At 42.3% G+C, this 18,240-nt stretch overlaps 1 protein-coding gene and 1 long non-coding RNA gene across 2 annotated transcripts in view; one reads left to right on the top strand and one right to left on the bottom strand.

Annotated features, from left to right (window-relative positions):
- Positions 1-14,115, bottom strand: part of hcn1 (hyperpolarization activated cyclic nucleotide-gated potassium channel 1) — a 94,621-nt gene extending 80,506 nt beyond the window's left edge. Inside the window, exons 1-2 of the mRNA XM_086053718.1 lie at positions 13,397-14,115; positions 1,337-1,760 (exon numbers count right to left, since the gene is read on the bottom strand). Of these exons, the coding sequence (XP_085909844.1) occupies positions 1,337-1,760; positions 13,397-13,755 (783 nt within the window). The 5' untranslated portion in view covers positions 13,756-14,115. The remainder of the gene's footprint in view (positions 1-1,336; positions 1,761-13,396) is intronic.
- A 672-nt stretch (positions 14,116-14,787) lies between these two features.
- On the top strand, positions 14,788-17,342 carry LOC147135328 (uncharacterized). The gene is made up of 2 exons (XR_015089920.1): positions 14,788-14,844; positions 16,892-17,342. It is a non-coding gene; the product is annotated as an uncharacterized LOC147135328 (long non-coding RNA).
- The last annotated feature ends 898 nt before the right edge of the window (positions 17,343-18,240 follow it).

The raw sequence follows: 18,240 nt of genomic DNA on the forward strand, positions 1-18,240 counted from the left end.
ACAGCAGACATTTGGACCCTTGATTCGGTGTTCGTCCATGCGCAACATGCACACGAAAAGAATGTCAAGTCACGGTGTCATCTGCGTGACAACAACAACAGTAACAAACAAGGCACATGGTTGGACAAGGACACTGAGGATAAGATGGGAATAAAAAATACAGTAGAGGAATAAGTATGCTAACCAGCAGTGGCCATCCCCTCCAATTAGTCCACTTTCCCATCAGGAAAAGTAAGCCTAATTATCTCAGATGAGAGACACTAATGTTATGCAGGCATCTAAAAAATGTGTTTGTATGAATACATGCCCTATGCCCCCTCTGCGTTTGTGTAAATGAACAACTCCTGGATACATTATTATTGGTTGGTAGTGGGGCAAAAACAATTACTGAAGGATGTTGTTTGCTATGATTCCTGAATATTACCCCGAAATAGAAGCCCCGCCATAATAGAACCCCCTCACCTGCATTTGAGGAAATAAATGCCCCTGGCTATTTGGACAACTACAGTTTGGCAATAAGCCAGGGTATATCTAGGAAGAATAGGTGAATTTAGTTTATCCGGCATGATGCGCTATAGCGTGCCGAGCACCATAATATATCCGAAATGATACACGGCTTCAGCATACCGCACACAATATACAAAAGTATATCATGCCCCATATGCAGCTATTGTATAGCCAGATACGTGGCTACACTACATTCAGCACAATACGCTAATGTCATTATATCCGTCACCATGCGCTATGGTACATGTATCAGGATTTGCAGTAACGATTTACCGAAACAACACACGGCAACCGTAACCCGACACGCGACAGCATATCTTAGCAGCAAATCCGGCCATGTAGCTTCTATAAAACTACTTTATATCCAGCATAATTTGAGAAGGTGGATATCCAGTACAATGGAGGCCAACAGTACTGTTCAGGTATATCATCTGTGTCTTTGGTATGAAAGGTGGCTGTAGTACATCCAAAATCGTACATGGCTACGCTATGTCTGGTAATACACGCTACATTACCTCCGCCATGATACACCCAGCACATTATAAGCCTACATGGTGGTATATTCAGCATGATACGTGGTTTTGGTCATATAACGGATATTATACTGTACATGACTACGGTATAGCCTTCAAGGTATGCTACAGTATATCCAGCACGATACGTGGCTATGGCACATCGTGAACGATACTTGGCTACAGTATAACCCCTACAACACACTATGATATTTTCAAATGGCTCCGGCATATCTATGGACAGAACCCACCACCAAGCCCTCTGAACATATATCAGTTTTACAGGGAGCTGCACATTGACCCTTCAGGTTGCATACCTCCTCCCACTGATGTATGTATCGGATGAGTCGAGACAGTCTCAACAGGCGCAGCAGGCTGAGGATCTTGGTGAAGCGGACGATGCGTAGGGCGCGCGCCGTCTTGTACACCTCTGAGTCAAAGCCTTTCTCCACGATCAAAAAGATATAATCCACCGGTATGGACGACAGGAAGTCCACCACAAACCAGCTCTTCAGGTAGTTCATCTTGATGACTTTAGGGTCCAGGATAATCTCAGAGCTTTCCTCGTTGACGATGCCCGTCCTGAAGTTCATGACCAGATCCACCAGGAAGATGGTGTCCGAGGCCACGTTGAACACCAGCCAGGTGGTGGTGGTCTGCTCTGAGAAGAAGGTTATTCCCACAGGAATGATGATTAGATTCCCCATCATCATGATGAGCATTATCAAGTCCCAATAGAACCTGCAGAGACGGACACATGACACATATGTTTGCATTTAAAGTCAACTACAAAAATGTGCAAAACACTGCATCTTGGAAAAAAGGCTAAAACATATATGATATTTTCAAATAAAGGCCTCCTACAAACAGAAGCCACACCATGACAGATGCTTTGACCCATCTGCAGTACAAGTAAATAAAAGCTGCTGCCACTAAATGCAAGAAAGCAGTATAGCCCGGCACAATACACTACAGATTATCCAGCAAAATACATGTTTAGGGGTATAGACATTTAACATTTTACAGTATGTATTATTAGTTTATATTGTAGGGTATTGTACAAAAAGCATTTGTATTTAGTATAAAACAGACATATATAAGGGTTACTAATTGGATAAATCAGGCATCGTATGCTACTGTATATCCAGCACAATACTTAATGGTACATCCGGCACGAATACAATATATTCTGCACAATACGCTATGGTATTTCCAACACAACAACCGCCGACAGCAGGGATGGCCAATTTAAAGGCTGGAAGGGGCCACCATTTTTCACCAGCGCTACTGCGGGGCCACATAGGGCCATGCACTTCCTAACAAGATGTATAACAAAAAATACTATATTAAATCTGGACAAAGTAGGTGCATATGTGCAAAATATGTGCTCTTAATATATATCATTTTTATTTTTATTTTTTTAATGCAGGTGTAAACGATCTACTATCCTATCCCAACAACAACCATGAGGAATATGACTACCGGCGCCAATGGTATGGAGGCATATTACATCTCACGCATGCGCAGAAGGTACTTAATGGTCAGCCTCGCTGTCTGTCGTTGCGGTGTATTTTTCCAGCGCAACGTGCCAGTCAGTTGTCCCGATGCCACAGGGGAAAAGCGTCGGTCACAGTTGGCCGATATCGGATTGGTCTATCAAGGCCTTAAGACCCAGTGTGCGCGCAACTAAGACATGTCTGCCATATAGTGTGGTTGGTGATATTACAACTAAAAACTGCAGTCGACCCCGGCATATTCGCAGCTCAGCACCCGCGGATCCGCATATCCACTTTTTTTTAAATTTTATTTTTTCCAATATTTTGGGGTATTTTGGATTTTTCCCATATCTTTTCCCACCACATCTTCATGATTTTCATGGAAAATGTAAATTGAATGTTTAACAGCGTTTTTTGGGGGGGTCGGGCACTCAGAGTGTGGTTGTCAGTTGCCCATCCCTGGACTACAGTATATTAGCTGTGAAATGTTATGATTCCCCAATAACAATGCAAAAAATGCAGACTACTTTTTACAGACAAACAATAACTCTGCCCTTGGTGTATGCTGTTAGTGGCCCTGCAAGCAATTCACCAGCCCCTCCAAGGGTCCTCGGACCGCCGATAAGGTCTGAGAATAGATGCTTTCAGGCATTCTATCTAGCGGCAACTAAAAACTCCACTCTGACGACATCCTCCGCGGGTGGAAATCGACTAGCTGGCTGGCTCGCCGGCAGGCCGCCTGCACTTGTGCTGGCAGTCTGGACAGGCAGTAATGGATCTGTTTGAATTCATTAAGACACGGCCTCGGCTTCATAAATACCCGCAGATCGCGTGTCCGATAATTGTCTTCACTTAAAGCTAAACAGCGGCCCTGCAGGCGCCGCGGAATATAGCGGCACGGTTATTTTTACACGGGTGGTCATTGATGTGAAATCTCTTCGTATGCATGGCCTTGACTCGGCAAGGGACCTTGAGCGAGGCATCAGAGCTATTATTCCTGCGACGGACCGCAGCCAAATGGGCCTTGAGCCTGACAGCCGCGTTATTCGTCTTTTACATGAACGTACCAGGTGAAAGGTCACTTTGGGGGGAAAAAAAACGTGACTCCAATAGGTTAAAGTTCAGGATCAAGTTTAAATAATAACATCAAAGCGTTACATCAGAGGAGTTTTTTTCTATGATGTCAAATACAATACTCAAGGTACTCAAGCACGGTTCCAGCATTAATCGATGAATCGGGTTTCATTTGCATCGCTTTATAAAAAAAACAGGACATTATTTCAATTTGACAGCGCATCAAATGCACAAACAAATGAATTAAGATTCGGGTTTCTGGTTTGGTCCATAACATGTCCAAAAATCTGGTAAAAGCAGGTTGCAAATGTCAAATATTTACTGTTGAGAGGCTGAAATTTCGAGTATTCTGATCATTTTAAGCTAAACAAGGTATCTAAATACTTCATCCTATTAAATTAGCGTTCAATTAATCGATTAATCGCTATACCTCTAGTAGATTTATTTCAGTATGTGAACATTTTCCATTTCTATTCCTATGTTAAGTAATACATCCATCCATTCTCTGAACCACTTAACCTCATAGGATTCATACATTTTGATATTAAAATTAATTTTGATGGTTTCCTAAGTGAAATTCTAATTTCTTGAGAAAGTGAATTTTCATTAGCTCTAAGCTCTATTATCGAAATTATGAAAAGAAAATATTGCACGTCTGCCTCACAGTTCAGTGTTCGTGGGTTCAATCCCGGCCCCGGCCTCCCTGTGTGGAGTTTGCATGTTCTCCCCGTGCCCGCGTGGGTTTTCTCCGGGTACTCCAGTTTCTTCCCACATTCCAAAAACATGCATGGTAGGTCAAGTGGACACTCTAAATTGCCCCTAGGTGTGATTGTGAGTGCGGTGGTTTGTTTGTCTCTGTGTTGCCCTGCGATTGGCTGGCAACCAATTCAGGGTGTCCCCCACCTACTGCCCAAAGACAGCTGGGATAGGCTCCAGCACGCCCGCAACCCTTGTGAGGATAAGCGATATTGATAATGGATGGATGAATACTGAAATATTTCTTATAACACAACTCTTTCCTATTTATTCCTTTAACTGAGACTTATTCTGAAAATCTGCATTTTTCCTTTTATTAAATCGCAATTAATCAACATGCTATACGTTGAACTAAAAATTATTATGCCCCTATAGGTTTCATTTACAATCAAAGTCAATCAACATTCATCAGTCAAGTAATGATGGTAAAGGTAAACTTAATAGCGTTAACGGTTTTCAAAAAAGCAACACTCAACAAAATTCAGTCTTTCAATTGGGGGGAAAATGCTCCCCTTTTTGGCCTGGCCGTTTGGTTATTCAAGAGCTGGTCACCAAGCGTGACGATGCAGTCAGCCACACTTAACAGCGTGTGCGGCTCTCCCTACATCATTGAATTAATCGCTTGCTTTAACACTTCAGCCGCGATGCACGCAGCACACCCCGTGCAGACCAGTGTGCGCCATGCCCAGTAAGAACTGCAGCGGTGCATTGCGTTCCCACTTAAATATGTAGTCCACTTCGTACTCCGAAAATCAAGAGCTATACGGAAGCAGAGCGACATCCGACTGTAATGTGCCGCTCATGAAAAACTTCAGTAGGGATCGAAGGAAGCCAGCGACGCCATTACCTGGTTAACTGTTCAGGAAAAAAAAAAAAAAAAAAGCACAGATGACTCTGCAAATCACCGCCAACATGTTTGCACCGCGGGCCAAGTGATTTCATTAAATCAGCAGCTCTTTTTCCGCCTTCTGTTATGAATAAAAGGGTGGAGACAAGATCGATCCTCAAATCTTCCACTCTCAAAGCTATTATTGCAGCCACAACAGAGTTGGGATGTCAACTATGTATAGTGCCTTTTACAAAGTTCGGAAAAGCCAGCGTTTTCCTGCCTCTTTTCAGTCACAGTTTTGTATAAACAGCGCAAAGATGAAGGACTCGTCTGCCTTCAGAGGTAGTATCAAAGCTGTAAGTGGGGAAGGCAATGTTCCATAAGGGTAGTATCAGAGCCAGAGATGACAAAGATGACACCTCTGTGTAAAGCTCCTTTTACAATGCGCGTAAGAATTTGTCTACTTCTTCGACCTGGCAGCTTTCCGCCCTCAGAGGTACTATCAGAAGTCACAACGGAGACTGAATGTTACCCGTGTGTAAAGCCCCTTTTCGAAAACCCAAAAAGCATTTTCTTGCCCTTCTTCTGGGTGACTCTTCTTTATAAATAACGGCAACACTAAAAGGTAGAGCTTAGACCCGCACCCAAACTACACGTTTGCTATTTGTTTACCGTTTAATCAGCGAGCCCTGAATCAAATCCTACTACCTTAGCTGAAAAAAATTATAGTCCAAAATGAAAATTTGATCATAATGGTAAATGGAGTACACTTACTTACATAAGGTTTTATCTATACCCTAGGTTGTTCAAAGAGCTTTACCAGGCCTCATATTCAATATTTCTAAAACATAGGAATGTGCACCGTCGAGCAAATGCGGCCGCGTCAACCTGCGGGAAGGTTTTCTTTTTAGTTTAAAGCAGCACTGGGCAAGAATTCGACCTTAATAAAAAAAAATTCCCAACTCTTGACTTACAAGTAGTTGAATGGGACTTTTGTCATGCCCTGATACAGACCCCCGTCTGTATCGTTTTTACTGGCACTAAGCAACTTTGAGGAGGATGGGAGCAACCCTGGCACACACAAAAAAAAATACAAATGTCCTGAATTGCTTTACGGCATACTCTCAAGTCAATTCGAACATCTGCGCGCTATTACTGGTGTCATGGCAGAAGCCCCAAAACAAACAAAAAACAAAAGTATTGTCTAAAAAAAAAAATACATTCATTACCTCATCACTATTCATCTTTCACACAGCCACTGGAAATAAAAATGTAATTCAGTCCAACTTGCAGGCCAGCGACAGCTCAGGATTTCACAACACTATGCGCTGGCGCGCATGGGAAATGTGGTTGACTTTTGTTAATACACTACCGCTTTTAATCGCCATAATCAACAAAAACTGACATATGACACAGTGTTGCTTTAAAATAACTTACTTTAACTTCCAAGATCCCTCGCCGTACACCGGCCAAAGGCAGAACCCACAGTCGTCTTTTGGACCAAAATTAAATCCACCTGCTTAAGTCGTACCAGCTGCTAGCTAGAGCTAAGCTAACCCGGGTATTTTCGTATTTGGTGTTCCTTGCTAGGACAGCGTCAGAGGCCAACAGCAAGGACACAAAAGCGTTGATACACTGCCTAGCTTGGCTTTATTGAATGACTGCAGTTGGATTTAATGCTTATTTATAAGCAGCGAACTTTCACACACGACGTTCACTCCCTACATCAGCGCTTCTCAAATAGTGGGGCAGGCCCCCCAGTGGGGCGCGCGGTGCGATGCTGAGGGGGGCGCTTGTGACCCTGGAGAACATGTACTTAAAATCTTTTCTTTTAAAGACTAATAAACAATGTGAATAACGTTATTCTTGTAACAACCTGCAATGTTCCACCGTTAGCGGTAGTAGCGCCGCCCCCTTTTACGTTGCCTGTTAAAGCCATGATTTTTCAGTTTTTCGTAAAAGCGTCTTTAATTGGGCCAATAAGTTGGCATGAGAGTTCAAACAAGAAGCTCACAGCCACTTGCTTTTGACGTCTGCATTGATCTCAGCTGATTATCAATCATCATTGTATGGATGAATGCCAATGCATCATTATAGCCCTCTTACTGACGAAGATCAATACTGTGCTATTTATAGAACCACGAGCAGGAAGGCTTCGCTGGAGGAACAAATGCAGATGTTTGATAATGACACAGATATACCCTCTGCCAAGGCCAAGTAGAGCTAGCTTAGCCGTGGATATTAGTATTGTCCTGCTCGTTTGAGAAGCCACGAAATACCGTAAATAAGTATGAAAACACTGCGACGCACTAAGAAGGCTTTTTAAGGAACAACAACGGCCTCTATTGAGCAAAGGTATACCAAATCCTGCGTGTGGGACCTCTCCAAAAACGGATGAATAATGTATACTACTAACTTGCCATTAATCTTTAAGCAGCCACGCTGCACAAAGAATATGCTGGGTGTTACGTTTCAAGTGAAGCGATATACCGTAAGTCTTTATGGATGTTGTGAAGTTGTTTTTTGTTCTCAGAGGTCAGCATGAAAGAGGAACACAAGACATCGAATGTTGAAATGAGACCAACGACACAGCAACCAATAACAACCAACAACACGGCAGCTAGCTAGTCCAGGAAGGCAATTTCCCAGGCGACTTCCCTCTCAGAAAGTGCCCTTTAGAAAATGTCAGGGCGATGGTACGGCAGTTGGAGGAGTTGCGTTGGGGGTGGGGGGGGGGGGGTTGTAAGATGTCCAACCTGCTTCCTGGAGTTGAGGACATCCATTTTATGGTGTCATTTGTCAGCTGTTCCAACAAAACAAAACCTCACAATTTGGGATGAACATTTTTGAAAATTAATCAAAACAATTTTTCGTCAGTATTGCAACTGCGATTTAAATTGCGACTTTTTTTTCAAGGTTCTCATGTACTGAACACACATCCATCCATCCATTATCGATACCGCTTAAAAAATTAATTCTGTTGTATGAATGGCGCAACACGGCTACACAAGTTAATTGTTGAATCTGCCATCTAGTGGAAGAGCATTTCATTGTTCTGACTGTCACTATATGTAACTGGCATAAATATATGACCGAGGATGCATTATTTGTAGTAAACCAATCACCATTTTCGCACCATTTACGTGTCCCCGCAGCACAACTGACAATCTCAAACAACGCACTCATGAGCTGCCAGGTTATTATAGTTAATGAAAACGAACAAAATGACTAAAACTAAAAATGAAAAAACACTCTCGTTAACAAAATAAATTACAAATGAAAATGCTCTCAAAAAAACAAAAAACTAACTGTAACGACATCTTAGCTTACATGCATAAAACCAACCAAAACTAACTTTGGTTATGGTGAAAATAATCTTTGTTTTCGTCTTTGCCAGTTAATGAGTTCTCGAGGTTCATTTTAAATTTATTTTAGTATTGCAGTACATCCATACAGAAGGAAGGTGAAATGGTCATTTGAGAATTATAGTTTAATTTATTACACAATACTTAGTGACCCCTTTTTTTTTATTTTGCTGCGACAAATACTCCATATATTAAAAAAAACAAAAGTAATAACTAATCTAAAAATAAGCATTAAAAAAAAAAAAAATAGTCAAAACTAACAAGGCGGCTCTAAAAACTAATTAAAACTGAATTTAAAAAGTCCAAGCGGAATAGAAAGTAACTATAATGAAAAATCCCAATCTCTTTTAACTATGATGTACCACAACACAGTGACAAATAAATGTCTGTTATGCTAAAAAATAAAAAAAAGACAAATAAAATTGGCCAAGTTGCACACTTTGCCTATCTTCAAGCAGCATGGGTCAATCTCCTTACATAACAATTTGTAGAGACCACTAAGCTCATTGACTGCTAATCCTTGACCACTACCATCGCTGCGCATACACTGCACGCCCATCTCAGCTTGTCTAGATCGTCAGAGATCTATCATGAACATTCTGATGTTGTAATCACGGACTATTCCAAATACAAATTACAACCACAAAAACAACTAGCGAAGAATGGCAAACCTCGACTAAGGTTGAACAGTGAACAAAAGCTGTTTGTTTGTTTTTTCCACGGAATGCTAGCAGGTCACGTTCGTGTTTATGGAGGACACTGGAATCGTACATTATTATGTTTGGACGGACAGGCGATTCTAAGAAACTCTCTAGAAAGGTGAAAATATGTGGAGTGCCACATTCATGTTTCTCATCTTTCTATGTGGAAATTGGTCGATTGGCTTTGGTCGCCTAGGCTAAACTTGTTTGTTTAGCATTGTTAGTTATGAAGGTGACTGCAAAAATCGGAAACCCGAAATTTGGTCACTGTGAGAGTTAGGACGATATTTGGCAAACGTGTAGACTTTCCCGTATCTAGCACAGTATCTATCCATTTATTTTCAATAGCACATGTCCTCATTAGGACTCAGCTGACTATGGTGGTACACCCTGGATTGGTGACCAGCAGGGCTGGGGAAAAAAAGTCGACCAACTCGGTTGTGTCGACCACAAAAATTTGTCAAAGTACAAAATAACTAATAATAACAAATAATAGATAATAATCTCTCCCTGGATTATGCCAAGCGTCTGGAGTTGTTTGTATCCGTAAAATTGTCAAAAAGTTTTTGTCGTAACTATGAAGGGGATTTGGGGTCACTTGGAAACAGGAACACAGGGAGGTAAACGCATGACTGAGTCAGTAGCCAGCCACCTACCAATTTTAGGACTACGATGGGTAAGTTAGGATGTTTTTTGTTGTTTTTTTACTCATTCGCTTATCTAATATATCCTATCATGGCGAGTTAGAACGTATTATATTGTATTAATTTTGCAAATGATACAAATTAACTTAGCTTAGCATAGCTTGCACATCCATGCCAATGATCACGTTTTAGTGCAACATGATTATTGTGGGGAATGTGTACGAAAAATAAATAAGGACCAGGCAATCGTGACAGTCACTGCTGGATCATTTCTTTGAATAAGTCTTCAAATCCGCTGGCAGCGGAGCGGCCATTACTGGCCGCGAAAGGAACTTGTGTTTGCGAACGACACAAGGCCATGTCTTATATGAAAAGCAATATTACCTCCTGTTCGTGGGTCAATGTGACCCGCTCTGTTTAATCATCAGAAAATATGACATAATGCAATGCGATGCATTTAAAAAAACAAAAATGAAAAAACGGAGGCTAGCAATTCTAGATTTTCCAAACGGGTCAATTTGACCCGCAACATAACAGGAGGATTAAAACGTGTTTTAGTTTGAAGTTAGTCTACTTTGGCAAAGTGTTATGTGTTGTAGAGGCGTCCTTATCAATGTCGGGGATGGGGGTACGGCGGGGGGCTATTCCCCAAGCAATCAATGGAATAATCGATAAGATAATCGATTACAAAAACATTTGTTTGTGACAGCCCAAGCCAGCCAATCCCAGGACACATACAGTGTTAAAAACATCCACACTTGAAATTAACACCTACAGACAATTTAAAGTCTTCATTCATTCATTCATTCATTCATTCATTCATTCATTCACCCATGACAAATACTGCTAATCCTCACGAGGGTTGCACGATTTGGACGAGGGGCGTGTTGCCAGCCAATCACAGGTCATATAAACAGTACAATTAAAACTGAATGTATGTCTTTGACGGCACGGTGGTCGACTGGTTAGCACGTCCGCCTCACAGTTCAGAGGTCGTGGGTTCGATCCTGGCTCCGGCCTCCCTGTGTGGAGTTTGCATGTTCTCCCCGTGCCTGCGTGGGTTTTCTCCGGGCACTCCGGTTTCCTCCCACATTCCAAAAACATGCATGGTAAGTTGATTGGATACTCTAAATTGCCCCTAGGTGTGATAGTGAGTGCGGATGTTTGTCTCTGTGTGCCCTGCGATTGGCTGGCAACCAGTTCAGGGTGTCCCCCGCCTACTGCCCAAAGACAGCTGGGATAGGCTCCAGCATGCCCCGCGACCCTTGTGAGGAGAAGCGGTACAGATAATGGATGGATGGATGGATGTATGTCTTTGAAATGTGGGAGGAAATCACAATACCTGGAAAAAACCCACACGAGAATGGGGATAAACTTTACACAGAAAGGCCGCAGCAAAGATAGAATCTGCAACCTCAGAACTGTGTGGCAGATGCGCCAACCAGTGTCCACCGGCGTAAAGTACATTTAGTTGAAAAAAAAAAAAAAGAGGCTGACATGAGGACGCACACGCAATTATGAAAAGCATGTTGATTGCGGTGTCGTCACCTTGATTTGGTTTGACAGTCAACAAAAATTTTAAACACGCACTGATAACACCTACGGGAAAGAGCAATATATAATATACACTGGGAGCACTTCAATCTTAAGCTTTTCCTTGTTTTGTACAAAACAACCCAGTAGTATGGTCAACTTGAGGTTGAAGTACTCCTGCAGGCTTGCTCACTCTGACTTCAGGACCAAGGACAGTTCTCTGAGACAGGGGCAAGCTCCAGAGCAGTGCTTGGGAGACGATGGCCACCATTGAGCTGAGCCAAGCCGCACGGGTGATGGCACGCACGATGAGGGAGACGCGTTAATTGGTGAAGTGGACCGTGAGACGGCCGCCAACCTGCACCTGATTTCACTGGTGGAATTAGATGAGGCAGTCGCAGCACTGGGGCTTCATTCATTCCACCATGACAGCACTTTCCATCACATTACAGCAAGCAGGAGAGAGCCATTTCAGGTTTGAACACAAGGGTAAAAATTAAATTAAATTATATATATATATATATATATATATATATATATATATATATATATATATATATATATATATATATATATATATATATATCACAACAACTCTTTCAATAATCAAGAATAAGTGAATCTGTTTCAAAAAGTTTGGTGAATACAAAATCAATCCCTTTTATTTGATATTTGAATTTTGGGTTTTTAATCAATAAACAATACCAACTATACATCAATAATTAGCTCATAAATTGTATTTGGAAAAAAATAAGGGATGGAATAATCGAAAGAATAATCGATTCTAAAAAATTCGATAGTAACAGCCCTAATACATGTGTCTATTCATCTATCCATCTATCTATTTATCAATTTTTATATTATTAAATCAATTGTACTGACTTCCAAAAAGGGAAATGTTGTCATAAAAAGACGATACACATTTTTTTCTGACAAAAAAGTCTTAATATAGCAAAAGACAATTTTACATGAATAAAGTCCTAATTTTTCAAGAAAAATGTAATATAATAAGAATGAAGTTTTAATTTATGCACTAAAAATTTTTTTTTAAGAGAAAACAATTTCACAAGAAAAAAAAAGTGAAGGGTTTTTTTTTCATAATATGGTGAAAAAAAGTCATCAGTATTTAATGATCAAGTTGGCATGTCTCCGAAAAAGAGTTGACACTCCATGAAAAAATGGGAAATTTAAAAAAATGTTTTCTTACTTTGGACAAAAGGCAGGGTGCGGACAGAATATTTTTCTGTGTGATTTTTTTGTTGTTGTTGTTGACGGGGTGGCCCTGCGGATTGCCTGCCTCCTTGCCACCTCCCCTTTGCACAACTCTGGTCAACAGTGAGCTTCCAAATGAGAGGTGGCGTGCACCCAGGACTTGTCGCCAGCCAATGGCAGTCGACTGCTTGGCTGCCCTTTGAACAATTCAGAGTCTTTGATAAACCTAAATCCATGTTGGTGACAAGGCCGGAGAAAAAAAATCTTCTAATTCTAACCCTGAACCTCTGAACTGTGAGGCAGAAGTGCCGGCCATGAGCCGAGCATGTACTGTATATGTGTTCCAGCCCTCGCCCCACTGGTTGCCCACCTTCAAAATGACATCACACGTGAATGCCAAAACTAAAAGAGAGACCCTCTCACCCCCCCCCCCCCCTCCCCTCATTCTCCTTGGTCCTTCGTTTTCCCTCCTACCTTGCAGCAGAGTAATGTTTACAAGCCACGATGCTGGTGATGCTGCATTGGCAGCCGGTCTGGGGCGCCTGCACGAGCTGCAGTCTGTGGCCACAAAAAGACCAGACGCGCGCGCGCGGCGCCAGAGCTCGAGCGTGTTTGCGTTGCGTCCAAGGACGTTTGTGCGATGCAGCAAAATGCCGCAATGAGACGCGCGCTTGAGTGCAAGGTGTGCGCTAAAGCTCTCAGACCCACGGGTGACCGGAGCCGGGAGGAGGGGAGGAGGGGAGAGGGGGTGCGTTCAGGTGTTTTACCTAAAATCGCTATACGGGTGAATGATCCAGTAGCCGGCCGTCTGCACCCGCTCCTGCTCCTTCTCCACCGCTTTCTGGCTGCCGAACATCCGCAGGGAGAACTTATTGACTCCGGGCTGCATCATGGCCCCGAATTGCCTCTGCATGAACCCGTGTTGCCTGGACGCCGCCTCCAGGTCGTCGAAGCCCACCATGGCCTCGTCGCGCTCCCCTTTGAAGCCCACCGAGTTGCCGTGCTCCTTGGTGTTCTGGCCGCCCGCGCTGTTGTTCTTCTGGATGGAGTCCTGCCGCTGGAAGGCGTTATTCCCGTCCGCCTTCTCCTCCTTGGCGCCGGAGAACGAGTTGGCTTTGTCCTCCATGGCTGCGTGCGCTAGAGGCGGGGGTGGGGGGCCGGGGAGGTGGAAGGGGGCTCGAGCCGGAGAGGTGCCGCTCTCTCCTGCAGGTGTCCTTCACACTGCTTCGGCGCCGCTGCTGCTGCTGCTGCTGCTGCTGCTGCTGCTGCTGCTGCTGCTGCTGCTCCTGCTGCTCCTGCTGCTCCTGCTCCTGCTGCCGCAAACACCGGAGCCCGAGTGGCCGAGAGCCCTCCCCTGCTCGCTGGATCAGCTTGCTTGGGTTACCGCCATCTACCGACGGGCCCCGGCCCCGAACCGTCCGCGCGCGCGACACACACACGCACACACAAGAGGCTGGTCTTGCCGCGGTTTCAACCTGCACAAGCTCCTGCACCTTATTTACGTAATCATGACGGACAAGAGCCCTCCTCCCCCCTCCACAATTAACACATGACGCGTTCAATGAAGTTGGCCAATGTCTTTATAGCCGACACACACACACACCAAAAAAAACTATCTGATGGATTAATCCATCATTTACATTTGAAGGGGAAAAAGTATGGACATCATTCACCAACATGAATATTGCGCAAAATAAAATCATATTCATGTATGCGTGCAACCCCTGTCCAGACTTATGTAAATCTAACAATCCTCTTTTTCTTCTGTGTATATGTAATTATTATTGGGGTGGGGGCGGGGGATTGGTACAACAGTACCCTGTCGTTTTGACAACTGCGAACATGTTTTTAAATACTACAGATTATTTTGTTTTACTTATGATTTTTTTTTCCAAAAACATTACAATGTTATTTCATCATCAATATACATATAGTATTAAAATATCATAATCTTTCAGGCTAACAGATACAGTCGCAACTGTCAATCACATCGTATTTAAGAGATGGATTAGTTACACTATTTGGGGATGTGAAGGGAATTGGCGGTAATAGTGTGGGGGAGGGCCCCAACACACACACAGCATCCACTTGGACAGTCCCCACACAGGTGTTACTAATGTCTTTAATTAGAGGCTGTCACGACAGCATTGGGAGAACCTGCGTTGGCTGTGCAGCTAAGTAAAATGGCCGACAAGTCCATCTTAATTCAACACATGTAAGTAGTCCTTCATTACGGGACTACATCAAGTTATATAGCCATCAGTCGTATCTGATATTCCTCCCAAAAAGGTTTCCACGTTAAGAGAACTTAAGAGTTTAGACTTAATTTCACATGAAAAGCCATCATATTAAATTATAACATTCCAATAAAAAAGTTATCATATTACAAGAAGTAAAAAAAATAAAATACTACAGTCTTTCATATTACAACAAAGATAGCATTTTACCAGAATAAAGTCCTGAGAGACAATTTTATCTTTGACTAAGAATAAAGTGGTGAATTTCCGAGGAAAAAAAGTCACCATGTTACCAGATTAAAATCTGAACATTTGCGAAAAAAATAAAAGTCTCACTTAGTCTCACTTAGAAGAAAACAATGTAACTTTATGACAATAAAGTCACAAAGTGACATGGGGAAGGTCATTTTGTGAAAAACAAACAAAAGTGGGACTAGCCTAATAGGACGTTTAGATTTTTAAAAAACATATAATAAACATATGCAACAATAATAATAATAATAATAATAATAATGACAATAATGAAAGTGACAAAAATAATTGCAACGTCTCATTCAGTGCAGCAGCTGGCTGTCTAGATGACCGGGCAGGATATTAGCTTGGATGTTTTGCATGCTTGCTGTTGGATTATTATGTAATGATCCAAATGTTACCCTAATTCAAACAGACATCTCTTCATTTATTTCCTCCTGTTTTTTTCCTCTCTTTTCGTTTGCGTTGGGTTGGATTAGTTGGCATGCCAACTGTTCAACCCCTTCTTGTGTAACTTCACTTCCACAGTTCATGGTGCCAGGGAAGGGGAAGGCAGAATGGGAGGGGGGGGGTTGCTAAAAGAGAAAGATTGCATAAGATTTATGGCTTAAAGTAAAACTGATATTGAACAAAGTGCAAATCCCCGATGTACGTGTCAGAGGACAACAAAAATATATTTACACGGTCAAAGGATCACATGTATTCACGGAGCGTGAACCGGCATGAATCCGGGCGAACGATGAAGCAGGCATAAGAATCGACTGTCATTTGCAGACAGCAGAGCAGAGTTTGTGGTCTAAAGAAAAAATGTGGTATCAAATAAATAATTTATTATTTTTTGTGCAGAATGGCTTGACGTAAATAAGGCAGAGGCGCTGTTGATTCACTCACAGCTATCTAATGCTTAAAAAGAAAAATTGTTGTCAAAACTACAGAAAAGTCAAATATATGAACTAGTCATATATTGTTTCAGTTTTAAAGCTGTCATATTACATGAAACATTTTCAAGAAAAACTTTTTTTCGGAAAAGAAAGCAATTGCAATGTCAGTCATGCTTGGTAAAAAGTATTTTTTTAATTACTGATGATTACATCAATGTTACGGATTCTGTCAGTTCTGAGGAACTGATTACTGATTAATTCAAATTCAAAAAATCGAAGATGATGTCGTTGGAGAATACCATTTTGTGCACGTTGAATTTAGGTTTGTCACATACTTTTGTTGTCTTTTATTAGAAAATAGCCACCAAAACATGAATACTCCATCGACAATTTTCTCAATTGTCAAACAAGGAAATTTAGTCGAAACGTACATTGTTACTTGTCATGCAAATATTTGATTGTCAAAAAATGAGGAAAACACACGAGGAGGTCTCAGAGTGAAAGTTCCAATTGAGAGAAAACGTGGCCTCCCAAGGAGCACAATGTACCGTCTGCTGCCGTCTGATTGGCCGGGCTAAAATTGAATTGTGTCTCTAAGATTACATCCCAGTCATCTCTGCTTACGGTCAATAGCTCATCTTGACATGAACCATTTCATAGGCCTGCACTGGCAGCTATTACTTATGCCACAAATAGCATCAGCCGCCAACAGAATGGCCGCATTGTGTTACAGCCCCCAGCCCCTCCCCTTTCCATTTATTTAGTTTTTTTTTTTTTTTTTTTTGCAAGTCATTGGATATAAAGCCAGTTTCGAGAGTTGTTGTTTAAACTATTTTAAAGTGGCATACTGTGACCTTACATCTATAAAAAAATTAAAATATTTTCCTTGCAGGGACATGACATCTGACTCTCCAGTCGTCTTTGGACTCCCGCCCACGCTGGACTGACTATTTTAATTAAAGCGCGATCGGAGTTGGGAGGAGAGCAGCGTTTTAATAGGATTGCGGGTTTGGTCAGTCTCCAGGCCGAGGCCATCAGGCTATCACAGAGCGCAGAGGATGAAGCTGGACGACAACCAGCCCAGACAAAAGGTTGGCTTCATCAAGAAGAAAAAAAAATTGCCCGGGTGTAAACAAACCGACGTATCAAGGATGTGAGGGTCATAAATATCATAAATGGAGAATATCAAGGTTCACCAAGGTTGATTGACAGTATGTACAGCAACAGTCACTTGCAAACCCGGAACCCCAAAACTGTAGTGCCTGACTGTTTACAATTCCACGATCAATCTATTAAGTCATTGTGTTTGAAATTTCATAAATGCTAGGAAGCTCGCCTACTCAGTGTTGTGAACTCCTGTTTCAAGTGTCATGTTACGCTGGAGGATGAGTCGTAACGTGAACGTCGTCTTATTTCTGCCTGATGAACGTTTTTGTGAACGTGCTCATTCTGGCGTCTGTGAACGGTTGTCGAACGGCAGTTCCATTTTGTTCAAGGGTGCCAGGTTTCGTTAGACTTCCGGGAGGGACTTCAGGTGGCTCATCGTTTTACGTTCGCCTGATTAGTCTAGCGTGAAACTCTCAAGCGTCTTCGCATTGTCTTTCAACTTAGTCGGTGGCCTTCTGCTTGAAAATATCGCTGCCGTAAAGAATTGTTGGTAATATGTTTCCTTTCCTTTTGTAAAAGTTGATCTGAAGTAACCTTTGGTAAAAGTGGCTTAAAAGGTTGAATCCAGGTAGCATGGACATCCAGACTCAATGCTGTACCAGAGACTGAGTCTGGCGACAGTCGCATCAAGCACATTTCTGAGGCGGGGCAAACAGACAGTGGAATGAACCAATCAGCGAAGAGCGGATGTGACGTGAGAAAAAAAAAACACATCCCCTATTGAAATAAATGCTTCCAGTTCCGTCAGCTGCTGGGTTTTTAATGACTCTGTGTTTCTGGTCATTTAAAACAGAGTTTAATGCTGAATCTCACCCGCGATTCATTTTGAATGTTATGAGGGTGGACCTCCGCCACCGAAGAGTGAGGTTGCTCACGAAGAATACCTCACAGCAAATTAACTAATTTGATCGCTTTGATCAAATTATTGATATAAATGGGCCAAGCCCCGGTCGGGGGCGGGCTGTCCAGGCCCATTTCTTCACATGCAGAAAGAAAGTGGGTTTGGCTTGCCAGGCTAGCATCCAGGCACTTTTTGTAAGGGTTTTTGGAATTCAAATGACTTACTCTCCAAGT

The sequence above is a fragment of the Filicampus tigris genome, chromosome 15, assembly GCF_054856515.1.
Source record: "Filicampus tigris isolate MCC_2025a chromosome 15, RoL_Ftig_1.0, whole genome shotgun sequence".
Taxonomy (NCBI): domain Eukaryota; kingdom Metazoa; phylum Chordata; class Actinopteri; order Syngnathiformes; family Syngnathidae; genus Filicampus; species Filicampus tigris.